This window comes from Eulemur rufifrons, chromosome 9, assembly GCF_041146395.1.
Source record: "Eulemur rufifrons isolate Redbay chromosome 9, OSU_ERuf_1, whole genome shotgun sequence".
Classification (NCBI taxonomy): domain Eukaryota; kingdom Metazoa; phylum Chordata; class Mammalia; order Primates; family Lemuridae; genus Eulemur; species Eulemur rufifrons.
In genome coordinates, this window is record NC_090991.1 from 50,775,771 (window position 1) to 50,794,743 (window position 18,973).

The 18,973-nt window shown below is 50.7% G+C and overlaps 1 protein-coding gene across 1 annotated transcript; it reads left to right on the plus strand.

Moving 5' to 3' along the window:
- The first annotated feature begins 2,196 nt into the window (after positions 1-2,196).
- LOC138392409 (E3 ubiquitin-protein ligase TRIM65-like) lies at positions 2,197-18,107 on the plus strand. The gene is made up of 9 exons (XM_069483170.1): positions 2,197-2,352; positions 10,379-11,131; positions 12,048-12,143; positions 12,335-12,568; positions 13,463-13,625; positions 13,836-13,898; positions 14,782-15,610; positions 16,491-16,536; positions 17,522-18,107. Exons 1-7 carry the CDS (start codon positions 2,197-2,199, stop codon positions 15,336-15,338), a joined length of 2,022 nt encoding a protein of 673 aa, XP_069339271.1. The 3' UTR covers positions 15,339-15,610; positions 16,491-16,536; positions 17,522-18,107.
- Positions 18,108-18,973: the final 866 nt, after the last annotated feature.

Genomic DNA, 18,973 nt, shown 5'->3' on the forward strand with positions numbered 1-18,973 from the left:
GGAGAGGAAAAGTGACTAGGTGCCCATTTTCTCTGTAAGGAAGAAGATGGGTAAGAAGTGATTGGTGACAATCACATAAGCAACAAACAAGTATTGGTCACTTAAGCATCGGGCAGGGTGTGGGATCCTCAGAAGGTGTCAGTCCCTTCCCAGATGGTGCTCACAGATGGCGAGATGAGGTGCACACACGCAGGTTAGTGCACAAGGCATGTAGGCGTATCCGTCAGGGTCCCCTCAGGAATTGTCAGGCATGTAGTGGAGAAAAGGGGGTGGTGGGACCATGAGGCATCACAGCTGCAGTCATTGCTCCTAGGACGGAGTGCTGGGAAGAGGTCGGCGCTATTACAGTGGAGACTCAAGAGGGCCCTGCAGAGAAGGAGACGCTGGCCAGTGCAGCAGTGTCGCCGTCGCTGTGGTTTCCCCAAGAAGCAGCAGCAAACAGGCAGGCGGCATCCCTCTATTTTCTCCCCTGGCCCTGCAGCCTCCTGTCCTGTAGGAAGGGAGCTGCTGAAGAAGTGTCAGCAGCGGCCCAGGCTGGCGCAGAGTTCAGAGGGTGGTGGCTTTGCTACTGAGACAATAATGCAGGGACCAGCTTGGCCCAAGCATAAATTCTTCTACACATACTTGCACTTCCATACGGTGGTAAAAAAACAACTTTATGTCTCCATGGAACAAGATCCAACTACCCTTTGTACAAGCAAATATGATCCCACCCTCTCTGCAATTGAGGACAAAAAGTGCCAAACGGTACTCCTGTCCAAGAGACAGTTACTACCTAGCTCTGAGCCAGGTTAATTACTCCTAGTTGGCTTGGTGGGTGAGAATACTCAGTTGATAGTGGGCAGCTCGGGCCACGTGGTCACTTGATGTCCTCTGAACTAGGTATTCAGACTCTGCTGGGCCCCGTAGCAAGGCAAAGGCGAGAGGGCCTGGACCCACTCAAGCCCTGGAGTTCTGCCTGGCAATGGTCCAGTTGGGGCTTGCTGGAGGCTCTGGTACAGTATCCGAATTGGCAACAGATAATTCTGGTATCTGTGAGTCTGCTCAGTGCTAAAGCCCAGGTGGCAGCACAGAGCTTAATTTTTAATAAGAATCATACCCCACAGATTTAATCAGTAAAGTATTCCCCTGGAGTGAGCTGTTACTTCATTAAGCCAGTTTAATTCCTTGATCAGTTTCCTATACAGAGCAATTAAATTGCTTCTAAGTTTTCTGTTTTCATTTTCATATTTACTTAAAAATACTTTCATTAAGATCATTGTTTTCCATGAGATTTTATGGTGAAAATTTAATTCAATTTAGCCAATTCTGACTTTTGCCCTTGTGGATTTTCTTTTGTAGCTATTGTCTTCCCTGTGTTTATTTTCCCAAGTCAAATTTTGCAAATCAAAATCTAAATCTTGGCTGGGCGTGGTGGCTCACGCCTGTAATCCTAGCACTCTGGGAGGCCGAGGCGGGTGGATTGCTCAAGGTCAGGAGTTCGAGACCAGCCTGAGCGAGACCCCGTCTCTACTAAAAATGGAAAGACATTATATGGACAACTAAAAATCTATATAGAAAAAATTAGCCGGGCATAGTGTCGCATGCCTGTAGTCCCAGCTACTCGGGAGGCTGAGGCAGTAGGATCGCTTAAGCCGAGGAGTCTGAGGTTGCTGTGAGCTAAGCTGACGCCACGGCACTCACTCTAGCCTGGGCAACAAAGTGAGACTCTGTCTCAACAACAAAAAAAAAAATCTAAATCTTATAAATCTAAATTAGTGCATTTTAACTGATGTCAGCTTTCTGTTAATTATTTCTAACAAAAAATTACAAGATGGCTAGAAGATTAATCGTTTGTATTTCTGGGCTTTCCCCGCAAGGAAATTGTGAGCAATTTCCCTCGGATATTCTTTGGTTGCTTTGTGTCCAGAGTTGGGCTGTTACTTCTACTCACATTTCATTCTGATAACTGCACACATTGTACTGTCTACACAGTTGGAAAATGAAAGAGAAAACATTCTCAAAATAAGTCCTGCTTTACTCAGTGGTGATGGGTAGCTAACAAGCACATATTTTTAAAAGGGGGCTTTGGAGGCACACAGAGTTCTTTAACTAGACCCTGAGAGTGGACAAGGAGATGCCCAGCAGGCGCAGGCAGGCCTGGGTAGCCTGCCACCCTCCTTGGCACAGGCCTGGAGCAGACATCCACTTACTGCCATGTGCCACACAGCCTCAAGTGCCCGGGCCACACCGGGCGCTGAGGACCCAAAACTGGAGCGGGCAATGCAGGAGGCCAGCCAGGAAGCTGCTCTGACAGCCGGCATCGATTCGCCAGCACCCGGCCGAGGCAGCCGGGACTGGAGTGGCAACCGAGTGTGGGATCAAGTCCCATGCAGAATTGTAGAAGGCAGATGCTGTAGGATTTGGAGAGAGCGGCTAGGGAGCTGGAGGGATGGTCGGGTTTGGGCTGGGAAAACCAGGGGTAGAGCCAGCGTAGAGTGAGATAGTGAGTTCAGTTCTAGACGGGCTGAATCGGGTGCCGGGTGCCGGGTGCCGGGTGCCGGGGCAAGGTCTCCAGAAGACTAACTGGAGCAGAAGGCTGGCTCTCAGCAGGGCGCTCAGTGCTAGCTTCTTCAGGTGTTTCTACCCATATTCTCAGCCCCCACGGCAACCTGGGGGATAGAAAAAAGCCGTAGCCACCCGGTTCTGAGTTCTGAGCACACTTAATCATCACAACCACCTTATGAGTTCTCTTCACTGCCATTTTTGTGATGAGGAACCTGGGCACAAATGGGAGGTAATTTGCCATAGGTCACACAGCTCTTGGGTGGGTTGGGGAAACCGAGGCTTGAAGGCAGAGTGGACTGGCCCAAGGCAGATCCGGTAGTCAGGCCCCGGAGCCCGTACTCTTCAGCTCTTAGACACCGGTATGTCTAAGCTTCGCGGCTGAAACGCAGTTCAGCGAGGCGTGACTCACACTGTCCTCCAATGTTGTATTATGAAAATTTCCACACACATAGAGAAGTTGAAGAAAATAATAAACACCTGTATACCATCTACTTTGGTACAACCACTGTTAACATTTTATTGTATTTGTTTTATCTAGGCCGGTATTATATTCAAATTACACATGTATTATTGGGTTTTTACTGAATCATTTGAAAGTAATTTGTAGACATCGTGATATTTCACCTTAAATACTTCAGCAGACATTGCCTAAGAATAAAGACATTCCTCTCCATAACCACAATTACCAATATTACATCTAAGAAAATTGATAATTCTACAATATCACCTAAATATCATGCTCAAATTTCCCCAACTGCCTCAATGTGTAGGTGGTTTTTTTTTTCAAGCCAAAATTCAGTCAAAGTTCACCCGTCACATTTGGGTTTTATATCTCTTTAGTCTTTTCATCCAAAACAGTCCTCCTACCTTTTGACATTTCTAAAACATAACAGTTTGGAAAATATCACAGTGTACTGCACATGGTAAGTCTAATTTTATTAAACTTTTTTTTTTTTTTTTTTTTTTTTGAGACAGAGTCTCACTCTGTTGCCCGGGCTAGAGTGAGTGCCGTGGCTTCACCCTAGCTCACAGCAACCTCAAACTCCTGGGCTCAAGCGATCCTCCTGCCTCAGCCTCCCGAGTAGCTGGGACTACAGGCATGCACCACCATGCCCGGCTAATTTTTTGTATATATATATTTTAGTTGTCCATATAATTTCTTTCTATTTTTAGTAGAGACGGGGTCTCACTCTTGCTCAGGCTGGTCTCGAACTCCTGACCTCGAGCGATCCACCCGCCTCGGCCTCCCAGAGTGCTAAGATTACAGGCGTGAGCCACCGCGCCCGGCCTTTATTAAACTTTTGTTTCAGTTATTATTTAGTTAAGATACAACTTCAACTGCCTTCATAAAAGCTAAAGTCACAATGACTTAAATACAGTAGAAGTTTATTTCTCCCTCTCTCGTATTAATCTAAGCATATGTGGTAGCAGTCCAGAGTTGATAAGGCAGCTCCAGCATGTGGGGACCCATGATCTTTCATTTTATTATATATTTTTTTTAGAGATAGGGTCTTGCTATGTTGCCCAGGGTACTCTTGAGCTCCTGGCCTCTTGCCTCAGCCTCCCAAAGTACTAAGATTACAGGTGTGAGCCCCTGTGCCTGGCCCCAGGATCCTTCTATCTTATCACTCTGGCATTCTCAAACACAGCTTCCATCTTTTAATTTAAAGTAAGCTCCAGTTCCCACCTTCTCATCTTCATTGCACCCAGCAGGAAGGGCGGAAGGGAAAAGGAGGGCACTCCATTTCTTCTAAGGAAGACGTCACCCCATTTCTGCTCTCGTTACGTTGGCCAACCCTGTCACACCGTCAAACCTTCAGGGGACGCTGGGCTTAGTTTGGTGTCACATGTGTCTTCCCAAATTTGGGGGGTTCTATTATTAAAGGAATATGGAAAAACAGATATTGGGGGACCACCACCCACCTCTGCACATATATATACATGTGTCAGGTGCGCTGGGTCGGGTGGGAACATTCTTCCTGGGGGCTGCAGTTAGAGTTTGAGATCCTCAACCACTTCACCATACCTATAACACACTTAGCATGTTAGGACGGAAGCTGTGGGAGGAAGTGTGAGAGTTTGGATGAACTCTCCTACGACAGGACTCAGAGAGCAGCAACACGTACAGCGGGGAAAGGAAGACAAGACAATGGACTGAGAAGTCGTCAGGGATCCAAATAAAGAACCAGAGGATGAATCGAAAGTCGTGTGAGCCACGTGTCCTCTGAGCATGTGTCCGGCTCCCAGTGGGGAAGGACCATCTGCTTCTCATGCAGACCCACGCTGCAGCACGGGAGAGGTGCTCTGTAAATGGATTTAAATTTTAAAAAAAGGAAAAGGAAAAAAGTAAAGCCAAATGAGATGTTGAGGGTCTAATAATGGTGGACCACATAATTCTGGGCAATATTTTCTCTGAAAATAGCTGGAAAAATAGAGAGAGAGAAACATACACACATACATATGTGAACAGGTGTGGGTGTATATTGTAGCCAAGAATTACAGGGCCAAGATCCAGGAGAAGAAAGAAACCCGGAGAAACAAACCCAGCGTTTAGAGGCTCCTTTCCGTGGTGGACTTGCTAATTCTGGTAGAGGAAGCTGAGAAGCTGGCAAAGCTGTTCTTAGCTCACAGGGACATGGAACAAATACTGGAGATCAGGGTGTGCCAAGGAGGAGCCCCTGGTGAAGCCCCTGTGCCCTGGGTTGGGATCCTGGGGGACTACATACACCCAGGAGCAAGAAGAGCCAGAACAGAGCAGACGTCTGAAGGGGCAGGAGTCTAGCTGGGGAGCATCTCGGTCCCTGATTGGACTAAGGTGACTTATGATTTCTGGTCGCCCTAGCCTCCTGCCAGAAGCCGTCATAAATCTATTTTGAAGGACTATAAAACCATCCTCAGCCTCAGATTACCACTCCAGTTTCTCATACGCAATGGGCGTGAACCGGGCGAGGCAGCCAGACGCTCTGTGCTCCTCATGTTAAGCGATCAGAAGAAGTGCACGACACCACGTATGGAAGGCACGTGCCAGAAAATGGAACCTGAATCTCACCAGCTCACGGGAAATACAGGGAACAGACGAGCGTGTTAAATGATACTGTGGAGATCTAACCAGCCACATCCAGAAAGGGGAAACCGTAGTGGGCAAGTGACTCTGTTTCTTCAACAAATAAGTGGGAGAAGGCGCCCTTACAAATGTAAAGGAATTTTAGAAACAACAATGTAATACAACACGAGGACCTTATGTGGCTCCTAATTCTAGCTAACAGCAGTAAAAAAGGCATTTGTGTGATGATTGAAGACATTTAAACATTGATATAAAAGAATGTGTTACACTTTACTTTTTACTGTGAAGAAATAGAAAAAAATAATTTGAGACGCTATTAAAGAAAAAAAAAGGAAAAAAGTCAAACACATATTTTCACCCACAAATATATATGTACTTACTTTTAAGAGAGAAAAATTCTCTCTCTCTCTCTCTTTTTTTTTTTTTTTTTTGAGTCAGAGTCTTACTCTGTTGCCCAGGCTAGAGTGCCGTGGCGTCAGCCTCACTCACAGCAACCTCAAACTCCTGGGCTCAAGCAATCCTTCTGCCTCAGCCTCCTGAGTAGCTGGGACTACAGGCATGCGCCACCATGCCCAGCTAATTTTTCTCTATATATTTTTAGCTGTCCATATAATTTCTTTCTATTTTTAGTAGAGACGGGGGTCTCGATCTTGCTCAGGCTGGTCTCAAACTCCTGACCTCGAGCGATCCTCCCGCCTTGGCCTCCCAGAGTGCTAGGATTACAGGCATGAGCCACCGTGCCCAGCCCTCTCTCTCTTTTAAAAATCAAACTACAATATCATTCTCCCCTCCTCACATTTCTTTATTTTTACTCACCCCTCTTGGCCAGGGGAACCCCCCCAAAAAATCTTAAAGCTGAGTAGCCATCCATGAGGACAAGGGAGGTCAGACACACCTAGTTATGTCCCTGTCCCCTTTGGAGTTACTCTTTGTAACAATAAGATACTAAATCATTAACAAGCCTAAGGCCATGCGAGACAAAACCACACCTGCAGGTCATCAATTTACTTAACAGATCATTTGAGTCTTGGTATATGTCCAGTGGCTGGTCTCTGGTTAACAAACTTCCTTATCTTAACTTAAAATGTTCCAAGCCTTTAGACAAAGCTTCATTTCTTTAGCCAATTGCAAATCAAAGAATCTTTAAACCCACCTGTAAGCTATAATCCCTGCATCAAGATGTCCTGTCTTTTCCGGCCAGACCAACGTACACTTTCCATGTGTTGATTTATAACTTTATGTATAATTCTTGTCTCCCTAAAATGTATGAAATCAAACTGTAACCCAACCATGGCAAGACCACTGGCTGAAGGCTTCTTGAGCCATGGTCACACATATTTGGCTGAGAATAAACTTCTTTAAATTATTTTACAGAGTTTGGGTTCTTTTCCATTGACATTTCTTTGAAAAGATTAATAAAATGGATAAAATCCTACTGAGACTCATCAAGAAAAAAGAAAGCACAAATATTATCAGGACATACAGCAGAGACACAACTACAGAACCTTTGCAAAGATTATAAGTGCCACTCCTAGGTGCACTTTTTTTTTTTTTAATTTAGAAGATATTTATTTCTTGGGAGGGTGAATGACAGCTGGCAGACACAGCTTTCCCTGCTCTTGGGATTCCCTCTCCTCTTCAGAGAAATCCCCTCCTTCTTGGAAGTGCCCACGGGGAGGCTGGGATGTGAAAAGAAACCATATGCAACACCCCAGAGCCTTAAAAAAATAAAGCAACAAACAACTTCCTCCACACAAAAACACACTTACAAAATAAATAAATGGACTAGGAAAGAGAGGCCACGTTCCTCCCATCCTGGCTGGGAGAATGGGGCTGTGGGCTCAGTCCCAGTCCTCCCAGCCAGGATCGTCCAGAGGCTAAATGGTGTGGAATGCCTCACAAGACCAGAGTCAGCCCTGGCTTCAGAGAGAGGAGGGGAACTGAAAACAGAGACTTGAACAGATGCGTCTATGCCTGGGTTCACTGCAGCATTACTTACAATAGCCAACAGTCCAAGTGCCCACCAACTGATGAATGGATAAACAAAATGTGGCATATCCGTGCAATGGAATATTATTTAGCCATAAAGAAGAAAGAGATTCTAATACATGCTGTGACACAGATGAACTTTAAAAACATTATCTTAGGTAAATAATCCAGACACAAGAAGACAAATATTGTATGATTCCACTCACATGAAATATCTAGAGTAGGTGAATTCATAGATACAGAAGGTAGATTAGAGCTTACTAGGGGCTGGGGGGAGGAGGGAATGGGGAATTGTTGCTTAATTTCCTAAGTTTCTCTTAGGGGTGATGAAAAAGTTTTGGATATTGTCTTAATTCAGTTGGACTGCCATAACAAAGTACCATAGACTGGATGGCATAAACAACAAGTATTTATTTCTCCCAGTTCTGGAGGCTAAGAGGGTCCAAGATCAAGGCACCAGCAGACTTGGTGTCTAGGGAGGGCCACTTCTTGGTTCTCATCATGTCCTCACAGGGTGGAAAAGAATGAGAGAACTCTCTAGGGTCTCTTTTATAACAGCACTAATCCCATTCATTAGCGGCCCACCCTCATGACTTAATCACCTGCCGAAGGCCCCGCCTCCTAACAGCATCAAGTCCACTATTAGGATTTCAGCATATTGAGGGGACACAGTCTATAGCAGTTATAGATAGTGGGGATGGTTGCACTACATTGTGAGACTACCTAATATCACTGTTTTGCATGCAAAAATGGTTGAAATGGCAAATTTTATGTTACATTAAAAATTTTAAGTGGCTATTATGAAAAGCTTTATACCAAAAAATTTGAAAGTTTAGATGAAATAAATAAATTCATAGGAAAACACCATTTACCAAAACTGGTACAAGAAGAAATATACAATATGAATAATTCTAAATCTCTTAATGAAATTGAATATGTAATTAATAACTTTTCCACAAAAAAAAAAAAAAGCACTCCAGGCCTAGATGGTTTTACCAGTGAATTCTACCAACTTTTAAGGGAGAAATAATGTCAATCTTATGCTTATCAATAAGTGATAAAGAATAAATACTTCCGGCCGGGCGCGGTGGCTCATGTCTGTAATCCTAGCACTCTGGGAGGCCGAGGTGGGCGGATCCTTTGAGCTCAGGAGTTCGAGACCAGCCTGAGCAAGAGTGAGACCCCACCTCTACTAAAAATAGAAAGAAATTATATGGACAGCTAAAAATATATATAGAAAAAATTAGCCGGGCATGGTGGTGCATGCCTGTAGTCCCAGCTACTCGGGAGGCTGAGACAGGAGGATCGCTTGAGCTCAGGAGTTTGAGGTTGCTGTGAGCTAGGCTGACGCCACGGCACTCACTGTAGCCTGGGCAACAGAGTGAGACTCTGTCTCAAAAAAAAAAAAAAAAAAAAAGAATAAATACTTCCCAACTCATTTTATGAGACTAGGAGACCTTAATACCAAAATTTGACAAGGACATTACATAAAAGGAAAATTACGGGCCAATCTCACTCATGATGCAAAATTCCTAAGAAAATATTAGCAATTGAATCCAGTATATGTAAAGAACATAACACGTCAAAACCAAGCAGAGTCCGTTGCAGAAACCAACGGTTCAATCACTGAAAATCAATCACTGTCAATTCACCACGTTAACAGAATAAAGGATACGAAGCTTACAATCATCTCAAAAGATGCAGAAAGAACAGTGGGTAAAAGTCAACATCCATTCCAGATAAGAACTCTTAGCAAACCAGGAATAAAAGGGAATCTCCTCCGTCTTCTGCACCATATCTACAACAAACGTACAGCAAACATCAAATGTTTCCTCTGCAACGGGAAGACAAGAAAAGGATGCCTTCTATTCACCCTTTCTGTTCAGCAAAAGGGGCCGAGTGAACTTGTGAGCAGGAGGAGTGATGTGCTGCAAGCTTTTTAGAGCATTTTCCCTGTTGGGTGGGGAAGAGCGGGAACCAGGAAGCCAGGACGCACAGTGGGAGGGGGCCTCTCTTCAGCTAAATATCATCTCCTACAATCACCCTGGTGATTTCACCAGATAAGAACCATGGTCCAGAGAAATTAAACGAGTTGACCACGATCCTGCTGTCACTGAGGTGCCATCTTCCCTCTCAAGTCCACTGCAGGAGGCCCCAGGTGCCAACAGCTACCCCGCCTGCTGGGAGGGAGGCTCTGCCATCAGTAATCCAGCCCTGCAGAGGCAGAGTGACTCAGCCCCGGGGCATGTCCAGCGGCACACCTGTGCCCTGCTGACATCACAAGCAGAATTCTGGGGCTGATCATGCTTGAATTGTGACTTCAGGGAGCAAAACTGTGGGCAGTCTTCAAGGAGGGGGCCACCTCGACAGGGAGATTGCAAAACAGCAGCTAAAAGGGAAGGTGAGGAGGCGGTCACCAGTTTGCAAGAGATGTAAGTCACGTGGAGTGGGGGCACAGTGGACTGAGGGGGACCCTCCCAGCCATCTGCAGGGTGGGGCTCAGACAAGGTTCCTGTGCCTGCCCAGTGTCCATGGTTCTTTTTCCTCGCATCACAGGGCAGCAAAGTATCTGTCTCTCTCTGACATGCAGAGAGCTTCAGGTAAGTACCTGCGTTCTGACCCTTCCTCCTTTTCCTTGTCACGAGTAACTTCCTTCTGCCTATCAGCCCTCCTGCCCAGGATTTATTCCAGGAATTAGGGCTGGGACAAGAACACAATCTCCAATTTATGTCCCCCATGTGGGTTAACTGATAACACAGTCCCCCATCCCATGGGCAGGCAGCTGCCACTAAGAGAAGGACAGGTGTACTTCCCTCGACTCCTGTCCCAGCTTCTGCGTGGCTTTGCTCTGCCTTCCCAGGGTCAGTCCAGGACCAGGTTCCAGCCCTGCTGTCTCCTGCCCAGCCCTTGAGACCTCCCCAGGGCCAGCTCCTGATGAGTAACAGCAGCAGTCTCCGCATGTTTGAGGACCAAGTCCTCTGTCCCATTTGCCTGGAGGTGTTCCACAACCCGGTCACCACCGCCTGTGGCCATAACTTCTGCATGACCTGCCTCCAAGGATTCTGGGACCACCAGACTGCCATGGGCGAGACGCTCTATTGCCCCCAGTGCCGAGAGAGCTTCCCCTCCAGGCCCCGCCTCTGCAAGAATGTCATCCTGGGGGAGATGGTGGCCTGCTTCACGCAGGCCAGGGGCCAGGCCTCAGGGTCCCTGTGGAACCTGGCAGGGCCCCAGGACGTGCCCTGCGACTTCTGTTCCCCCCAGAAGCTCAGATCTGTCAAATCGTGCCTGCAATGCATGGCCTCCCTGTGCGAGAAGCACCTGCGGAGCCACTTCGAGGACCAGTTGTACCAGGACCACCAGCTGCTGGAGCCCGTGTGGGATCTCAAGACCCGCTTGTGCCGGAAGCACCACAAGCTGCGGCAGCTGTACTGTCGCACGGAGAGCTGCTGCGTGTGCACGGCCTGCCTGCTGGAGGAGCACAAGAACCACGACACCGCCCCGCTGGAGGAGGAGCGCGCCCGCAGGGAGGTGAGGCAGTAGGACGGGGGACCCTCGTGTCTCTGAGTCTTCCTCATTTCCTTGGGGGAAAATTATGCAGATGTTAAAGCGCGGGTCACCAGGGCCAGCTTGTGACGCGAAAACGTGGTGGTGAGTTAAATGAGTGAGGATCCAGAATCGCATGTGCGAAGCCCGTGTCAACCTATCAAAATACACGTCACGTTCAGTTGGGCGAATCCCTCCTTTTCTCTATTGCCAAGTTTTGTTTAGTATGTTTGTGTTGTTTTTGTAGTGAGATCCTTCTGGTTTAGATATCCTGTCATGCATGCTCTGTATCAGTCCTACTCTAACAGCCACCGTCCGTGGTCCGTGGCAAGACGGGGAGCTCGTGCCGGAAGGTAGGCCGACTGCCACACCGTTTAGCTCAGCTGACACTTTGCCCTGCACTGATGAACAGTCCGGCGTGAGCTTCTTATCCTGTTACGGACCAGGAACAGTTGACAGACAGGCACTTGGGATAGCGCTGCTGTGTAATATGTTATAACAATAAAAATGCCCGTTGCTGCATCTGGTGCCAAGGCTTATGTGGGCCTCCAGCCTGGCCGCACTTCCCCGGGGACCCTCGATGGTCACACATCGGCTGTGCCCCTCCTGGCCCCACGGTCTCTGAGCCTCTCAAGCCGCTCAACCCTCCACAGCCGCTCCCTGTGGCCTGAAACCCTGTGGTCTCCGCCGTTAGGATTCCTGCAGTGGGGAGAGTCCTGCGCACGGGCAGATAGGCTCTCCGGGAGCGAGAGACCCAGAGAAGGGGGCCGCTCTCACTCTCTTTTAAGCCGAGCAGATGAATGCACGAGGCATGTCTCTTCTGAGCTCCGACACGGGGGCTTCTCCGAGGCCACCCTTCTGAACTGGGGCCCCTCATCCTCTACCCCTCCCCTCGCCCCAGGTCGAGGTTCGGAAGGCCCAGGCCAACGTGGAGAACCAGATGCTGATCCTCGCCTCGGACAGCCAGAAGCACCAGGGGCGGGTGGCCTTTCTCTCGGTAAGGTTACCCCTCCCAGCCCGGGCCCAGGCTCCCCCAGCGCCCTGCATCAGGCTGCGGGGACCTCTCTGGACTTGGAGTGGGGCGCGGGGCCAGGCAGATGGAGGCAGGATGACGAGGCCGGCTCTGGGCCGTGACAATGGGTGTAGCAGAGTGGCGCTCAGAGGCACCTCTCTACGCACCCACCCTAGAAACTGATCCAGACAGCTCGAGATGAGGTGAACACCTGCTTCTCGGAGATCAGCAAGGACATCAAACAGCTGCATATAAAGGTCTTGGATTTCGTGGAGAAAGAGGAGGCAGCGGCCCTGGAGAAGCTGGGCAGCTCCATCCAGCAGAGCCACAACCGGCTCCTGAAGCTAGAGGGGGACAGCGTCTGGCTCCACACCCTGCTCAGCCACCGTAGTGACCAGCAATTTCTGCAGGCGAGGCCCCAGCCCTCTCCTCCTCTGGCCCAGGCCCCATCACATCCTCCACCCTCCCTGCACCCACAAACACACCAGGCCTGCCCAGACCTGGGATGAAGTGACCAGCGCTTGGGGCTGCATCACTCTGTCCATCCCCCTGCCTCAGGGAGTCTCCCCATCCCAGGTCACCTGTCCTGAGCTTACACCAGCACCCTCGGTTTCCTCCTCCAGCTCAGAGCTCAGCCTTGCCCTAACTTTCCTGCCTTCGTTTCCCTGGAGCATATGGGGGTGTGCCCTGGGATTCTGGGCCTCTGACAGTCTAAGTTTCTCCAGACTCCCCCAGACCGTGGCCGGAAGTGAGACCAGAACAATCTACATAGCCTGGATTGAAATCCTTTTCCTTCCCCAGCCCAGATCTGGCCCCACAGCCTGGCCTGGTGCTGCTGCAAGGGGAGTGGGGTACCAGGCAAGGGAGTGGGGTACCAGGCAGGGTGGCCCTTGGGTGGGAAGGTGGCAGCAGCCTTCCCTGTGGGCGGGGCTCGGGGACTCCTAGCACAGACTCCTTTCTAAGCTGCCACCACACCCTGGGCTGACTTCTAGAGCTATTGCCCACCTTGTCCCCCCTCACCCCTATGCAACAGGAAGCATTGGGAATGGTGTTCAATGAGCAGTTAAAGGCTCAGCCGAAACCCTCCCTTCATTTTCTAAAAATCCACTTCACTTAATGCACTGACTAGGCCAAAATGGCCATGGCTTTGGCAGAGCCCTAACCTAGGATGTCCAAAAAGCTAGAAGGAGGGAAGGGAGAGGCCCAGGTTTGAAAAGGGCAGCTTCTGCTCCACCTGCTCATGGCTCTGGGGACTGCTGGGCCCTGGCTAACAGGTGGTCCCATGGCCGCTGCCTGCATGCCAGGAGTTCCCCAAGCTGAAGCAATTCCCAGCCTGCATGGAACCACTGATGGGCATCCACTGTGAGGAAACACAGAGCTTCCTCCAGCTGCCAGAGACCCTGGCCAAGCTCCGGACCCGACTGGTGGATATGGGTCTCAGCTTCATCAACCAGCTCCTTCTGAAGGGTCAGTCCCTGGAGGCCTGGGGCCTGCATTCCCGGGGATGGGGGGCTGCCCGGCAGGACAGTGGTGGGGGTTGCAGGTCCTTGGAGAGCCCTGCCTGCCCCTGTGCACCTTCCCCAGGTGTCGCAGCCTCCTGGATATCCACGCCCCCTCTCTCCAGAAGGATGCTAGGCTGCGAGGGTGACCTCAGCAAAGCCTCTCCATCTCCCCCAGGCATTAAGATGAGCTCCTATGAGGTGCTGCCCCCAGCTGTGGACAGGAAAACACTCCTCAACTGTGAGTCCTCAGTTCTGGGGTCTGGCCTCAGGAGAGGGAAGGAAAGGTGCCGGGCCCCTGGGTGCCTCAACTTCCCCAGCCCCGCCTCCATTCAGGCCAGGGCCTCCAGAGACATGCCAGCTCTCTCTCGCCCCAACCTCTAACTCGGGACTAGGGACCTCAGAAGGACTCAGCCTGGTCCCCAGGGCCCTGGTAGGAAGGTGAGAAGACCCTGTCCCTTCCTACCCCCATGGGTGGGGAAGTCCTCACCCACTCCCCAGGAGGCCAGCTCTGCCACGTTCCCTGGCTCTTGGATAGCACAACCTCTGCCCTCAGCTGGGTGCCTGCCAACCTCCCTTAGGCTTTAGCCAAGCCAGCGTGGATGGGCTCTTCCATTTCGTCCTCACACAGTCTCCCTGTTCATTTGATGTCCTTGCAGCCCCTCTCCCAGGCTGGCATGGGGCCAAATCCCAGTGGCCTCTCTGAGATCCTGAGTGTCAAGATTGTCTTGTCTTTGGTGTCCCCTCTGAATTACCTCCTCCAGGAACCCTTAGATCTCCCTCAGTCCCACTCAGCTTTGGGTCCTGGACAAATATTATGAAAAGGGGGATTATGTTAGGATCTGGTGGTAGGGGGAGGGGGTCTCCTGGTCCCCAGCCTCTCCGGCAAGGTGGAACTTTGGACAGCACCCGACTCATCCTTCCTCCAGACTATGTCAGCTGCATCCAGGTGACAGTCGGGGGACTTAAAGGGGGTGGATAGAGGAGCCACTCCTAGGAGCTTGGGGTGGCAGTATCCTGTGACTTCTGTGCAAATGCCTTGCAACTCAGCACCCTCCTTCCTCCCCAGGGCTCCAGCACTCTTCCCTAGGGGCACTGACTCTGACTCCACCACTCACCCCCAGGTTACTGCAACCTGAACTTCGACCCCTCCACGGCCAACGAGGAGCTGTTCGTGTTCAAGGAGACCTACTCCGTGCTGAATCTCGGCATCCTCCTAGAGCCCTCGGGCGCGGGCGGGCCCCTGCCGGGCTTCAAGCAGTGGCCGCAGGTGCTGTGCTCGAGGGGCCTGTCTGAGGGCCGCCACTACTGGGAGGCCGAGGTGTCCAACTCGTGGGTGTGCGTGGGCGTCACCTACCGCCGCAGCCAGCCGCTCAGCGGCCCCCTGCGCCGCAACATCATCTACCTGCTGGGCCGCAACCCCTACTCGTGGTGCCTGGAGTGGGACTCGCTCAAGTTCTCGGTGTGGCACAACAACACGCAGACGGTGCTGCACGGCGCCTACCACCGCACGCTGGGCGTGGCGCTCGACTGCGCCGCGGGCTGCCTGTCCTTCTACGGCCTGGCGGGCGGCGCCAGCCTCATCTACCGCTTCCTCGCCAGCTTCCTGGAGCCGCTGTACCCCGCCGTCATGGTCAGCAGCGGCGCCTCGGTCACGCTCAAGCAGCGCCCCGAGGCGTAGGCGGCGGCCCGGCGGGCTCAGGGCGGCTGCCAATAAAGCTGGACTCTAAGCACTGGCTGGCCAGGGGCGCGCGGGGAGGGTCGCCGGCCCTGCAGGGTCGCCAGGGCGGAGGGGCGGGTGGCCAACCTGCCTCCAGGCCGCTGCCTGGACTCCACCTGCGGCGCCTGCTGGCCAGTCCAGAGAATCCCCCAAACAGGCTGACGCCACAGCCAGGGGACAGCCCTGAACCAGGCTGGAGGTCCCGCGGCCTTCGCAGAGGGATTCCTGATGGGGTACACATCCGGCCCCCCATCCTCCCACCACAAGAGGCCCCTGGCCTTGATTCTCCAGGCTCGTCCTGGCCCCTCAGCACCAGGGGCCTGTCCCCAAAGGCCTTGTCCCCTGAGAGAGGTCAAGGCTTGAGCAGGTGGCCAGACTGAGAGGTGGCACCTGATGGGCTGGGGTGGGGGCAGGGGTCTATCTGAGTTAGTGGCTTCACTGGGAGCTGGGAGGCTAAACTGGAGGAACCCAGGCTGATCTCAGACCCAAAAGTGATAGGCTGAGGACCCAGGTCCAGACAGTGGCGGGGGCTGGTCCCTACTGCCCAGAGCAGAGCTTCTCACACAACTGGTGTTTCATAGCCTGGAGGCGGTGTGGATGCTATGCGGTGGGTACACCTTAAACCACCCTCCAGCCTCCTTATCCCTGCTGAAAGCTGCCCCTCCCCCAGCCGTCCGCCTACCCCCTCAGCTCCCAGAGGGTGGTGCTGCTGTGCACGAAGGGGCTTTGCCCACATCCAGGCATCTGCCATCTGACCTGCCCGGCAGCGTGTGTGGAAGCCTCTACCAGAGAGGCTGGATCCAGGCCAGGCCACTGCCTGGGGACCCTGGCAGGGCCATGACTGGGGACTCAGCCCCTCTGGGGAAGCTGAGGGTTCCAGCCCAGGAGGGAGCCACCTCCACTTTTCCAGCCTCAACCAGCCACTCTTCCAGGGCTCTCAGTATGGTTAATGATTGGCTCTGAAGAGGAAATGACACAAGTCACAGGAGGAAACATTCCTAGGGCAACACATTCCAGAACGAGGCCACACGGTGCCCCACAGGGGTGTTCCTGAATTCCATCCCCGCCTGACCTGTTCCCAGAGAAATTAGTGACCCGAGTTTCTCCTTCCAGGCAGTCTTCTTGGAGCTTGGACGGCACAGGAGGAGCACAGTGAGGGGTGTGCTCTGAAGGTCTGGCAGGGGTGGGTGGGGAGCGCCCTTCGGCCCCTCTGAGCAAGACGTGGCTGCTGCCTTGTGCTTTGCTGCTGTCCCCATGGAGAAGGAATGAGATAGAAACCATTCTCCCATGTTGAGAGACCTTTCACACCAAAATGCCTAAATCTTGCCTCCCCACCCCCCAGTCTTCATTCTTCCTGGCTCAAGGGGCTGCCACTTCTGCAGAGGAGGGCTCAGGTCTGGAAATGCTGAGGAGGTGAAAGTGTGACCCAAGTAGACAGCAGGAGCTATGTGGATCTCAGGGTCCTCCTCCCTGCCGGGGAGCTGAGAAGAAGGGGGGCTACCTGGCCAAGTCCTCTTGGCTCTGAAAGATACTTAGTTGCAGGGTGGTCTGTGGGGCTGAACCCCAACACCCAGGGGTATATTTGCTCTCTGAAACAGCTGTTCCTTGTTTAGGGGTCCACAACGGTAGTCCTGGGGGCTCCTCAAACTCTTTTTTTAGAATTCCCAAAAGCCAAGCGGCAGGCAGGCCTGCCCTTTCAGTGAGGGCAGCTAGCGAACCCAAATGTCAGGATCTGCAGTCACGGCTCAGCAGTCATGGCTGTCATGGGGCAGCGTGCACTTCCTGGGGGGAAATATCATACAGGTATAAGGGAAAATAAAAATCTCAAGACCTCCCCCCGACCTCCTTATGCAAAAGGGAAGGTCAAACCTGGAGGCTGAGTCATGCAACACCCTTTCCAATGAATAGCCCTTACTAACATTATGCATTAGCCAGATCCTCCTGGAAAGGTAAAAGTCCTCAGGCATCCTTATAGACTGCCCCCCCCCCCACCCCAGGTCATTGGTGAGGAAACTCCTTGCTAGCTTCCGCTAAAAAAGGGCCTGGAAATTGTAAGTTTAGTTCTGCCCGCCAAGTCTAGCTCCTAAAACTGAAGTCTGTTCAATTTCACACTAATACTGTTGATTACACGTTTATCTTCCCAGGTGCAGAACAGAGACAAGATCATTCTTCCACCTGCTCAGGAACATCTACATGATTGATTCTTCCTTTACTTCCTTTTACTCTTCAAACATTCCTCTGATGTAAAATGTAGGTTTCCTGGGCATTAAGGAAAGTCTCACAAGAATGTGACCATTTTCCTCACTGCCCACCCCTCTCCCCCGTCTTCTTTCTGGTTGCCCTCTCCCCTTAGATGCTGAGTCCCCAGATCCCTCTCCCCTTAAATGCTGAGTCCCCAGATCCCTCTCCCCTTAGACGCTGAGTCCCCAGATCCCTCTCCCTTTAGATGCTGAGTCCCCAGATCCCTCTCTGGAGAGCACAGTCCACAGGTGCCTCTGTGGTTTGTACTTTTCCCAGGCATGTCCTCAAACTTGGGCTGAATAAACGTCCATTGATTGGGATCTTTGCCTCAGTCACTTATTTGCAGTTGTCAGAGGGACCTGCAGAGGTGGCAAGGTCAGCCAGTGCTCCTGAGCAATCCACATCAGTGAACTCTGACCCTCTCTTCCCCAACTCCCTGGAATACCACCCACTCACCTCTCATGTCCTCCTGCTTTAGCACTCAGCAAAGTGTTTTTTAATGTGAATCCGAACAGGCTATAAACAAATCTGTCTCAAAGACTATCAGGATTTTTTTAAGTTCCCATTATTTTTAGTAAAAGATTGTATTATGTATTACTTGGGTGATTTTATTTATTTATTTATTTATTTTCTCATTCACCCATACAGCGAAAGGATTGCATCATTTTAAAATTAATGAAGTTGCCTTGGAATTTTTGACTATAAAAGTAATTTTGCTTTCATTTTACCCACTGACATAGCTCTCACTGTGTGCAGCCACTGTTCATAGCAAACGGAATGTTCATAACAAATATCAACTCATTTAATCCTCATAACAATCTGTCAATGGAAAAGAACCCAAACTCTGTGAAATAACTTAAAGAGGTTTATTCTAGCCAAATACGTGTGACCATGGCCCGGAGAGCCACACCCAAGAAACCTTGAGCAAGTGGTACCACCGTGATTGGGTTACAGTTTGGTTTTATACATTTTAGGGAGACAGGAATTACACATAATATCATAAATCAATACCCAGAGGGTGTATATTGGTTTGGTCTGAAAAGGCAGGACATCTCAAAGCAGGGACTTACAGGTTATAGGTGGGTTTAAGGATTCTTTGATTTGCAATTGGCTAAAGAAATGAAGCTTTGGCTAAAGAAATGAAGCTTTGTCTAAAGGCTTAGGACATTTTAAGTTAAAATAAGAAAGTCTGTTAACCAGAGACCAGCCACTGGACATACACCAAGATTCAGTGATCTGTTAGGTAAATTTATGACCTGCAGGTGTGGTTTAACTTTTGTCTCACATGGCCTTAAGCCTGTTAATGATTTAGTATCTTACTGTTACAAAGAGTAACTCCAAAAGGGACAGGGACA

What these genes read in the sequence shown, in the direction of transcription:
- LOC138392409 (XM_069483170.1), top strand. Translation starts at nt 2,197, where the DNA reads ATGTGCCACACAGCCTCAAGTGCCCGGGCCACACCGGGCGCTGAGGAC. An exon ending in AGGAGCGCGCCCGCAGGGAG is followed by an intron (nt 11,132 to 12,047) that starts GTGAGGCAGTAG and finishes CCCTCGCCCCAG; the next exon opens with GTCGAGGTTCGGAAGGCCCA. An exon ending in GGCGGGTGGCCTTTCTCTCG is followed by an intron (nt 12,144 to 12,334) that starts GTAAGGTTACCC and finishes CACCCACCCTAG; the next exon opens with AAACTGATCCAGACAGCTCG.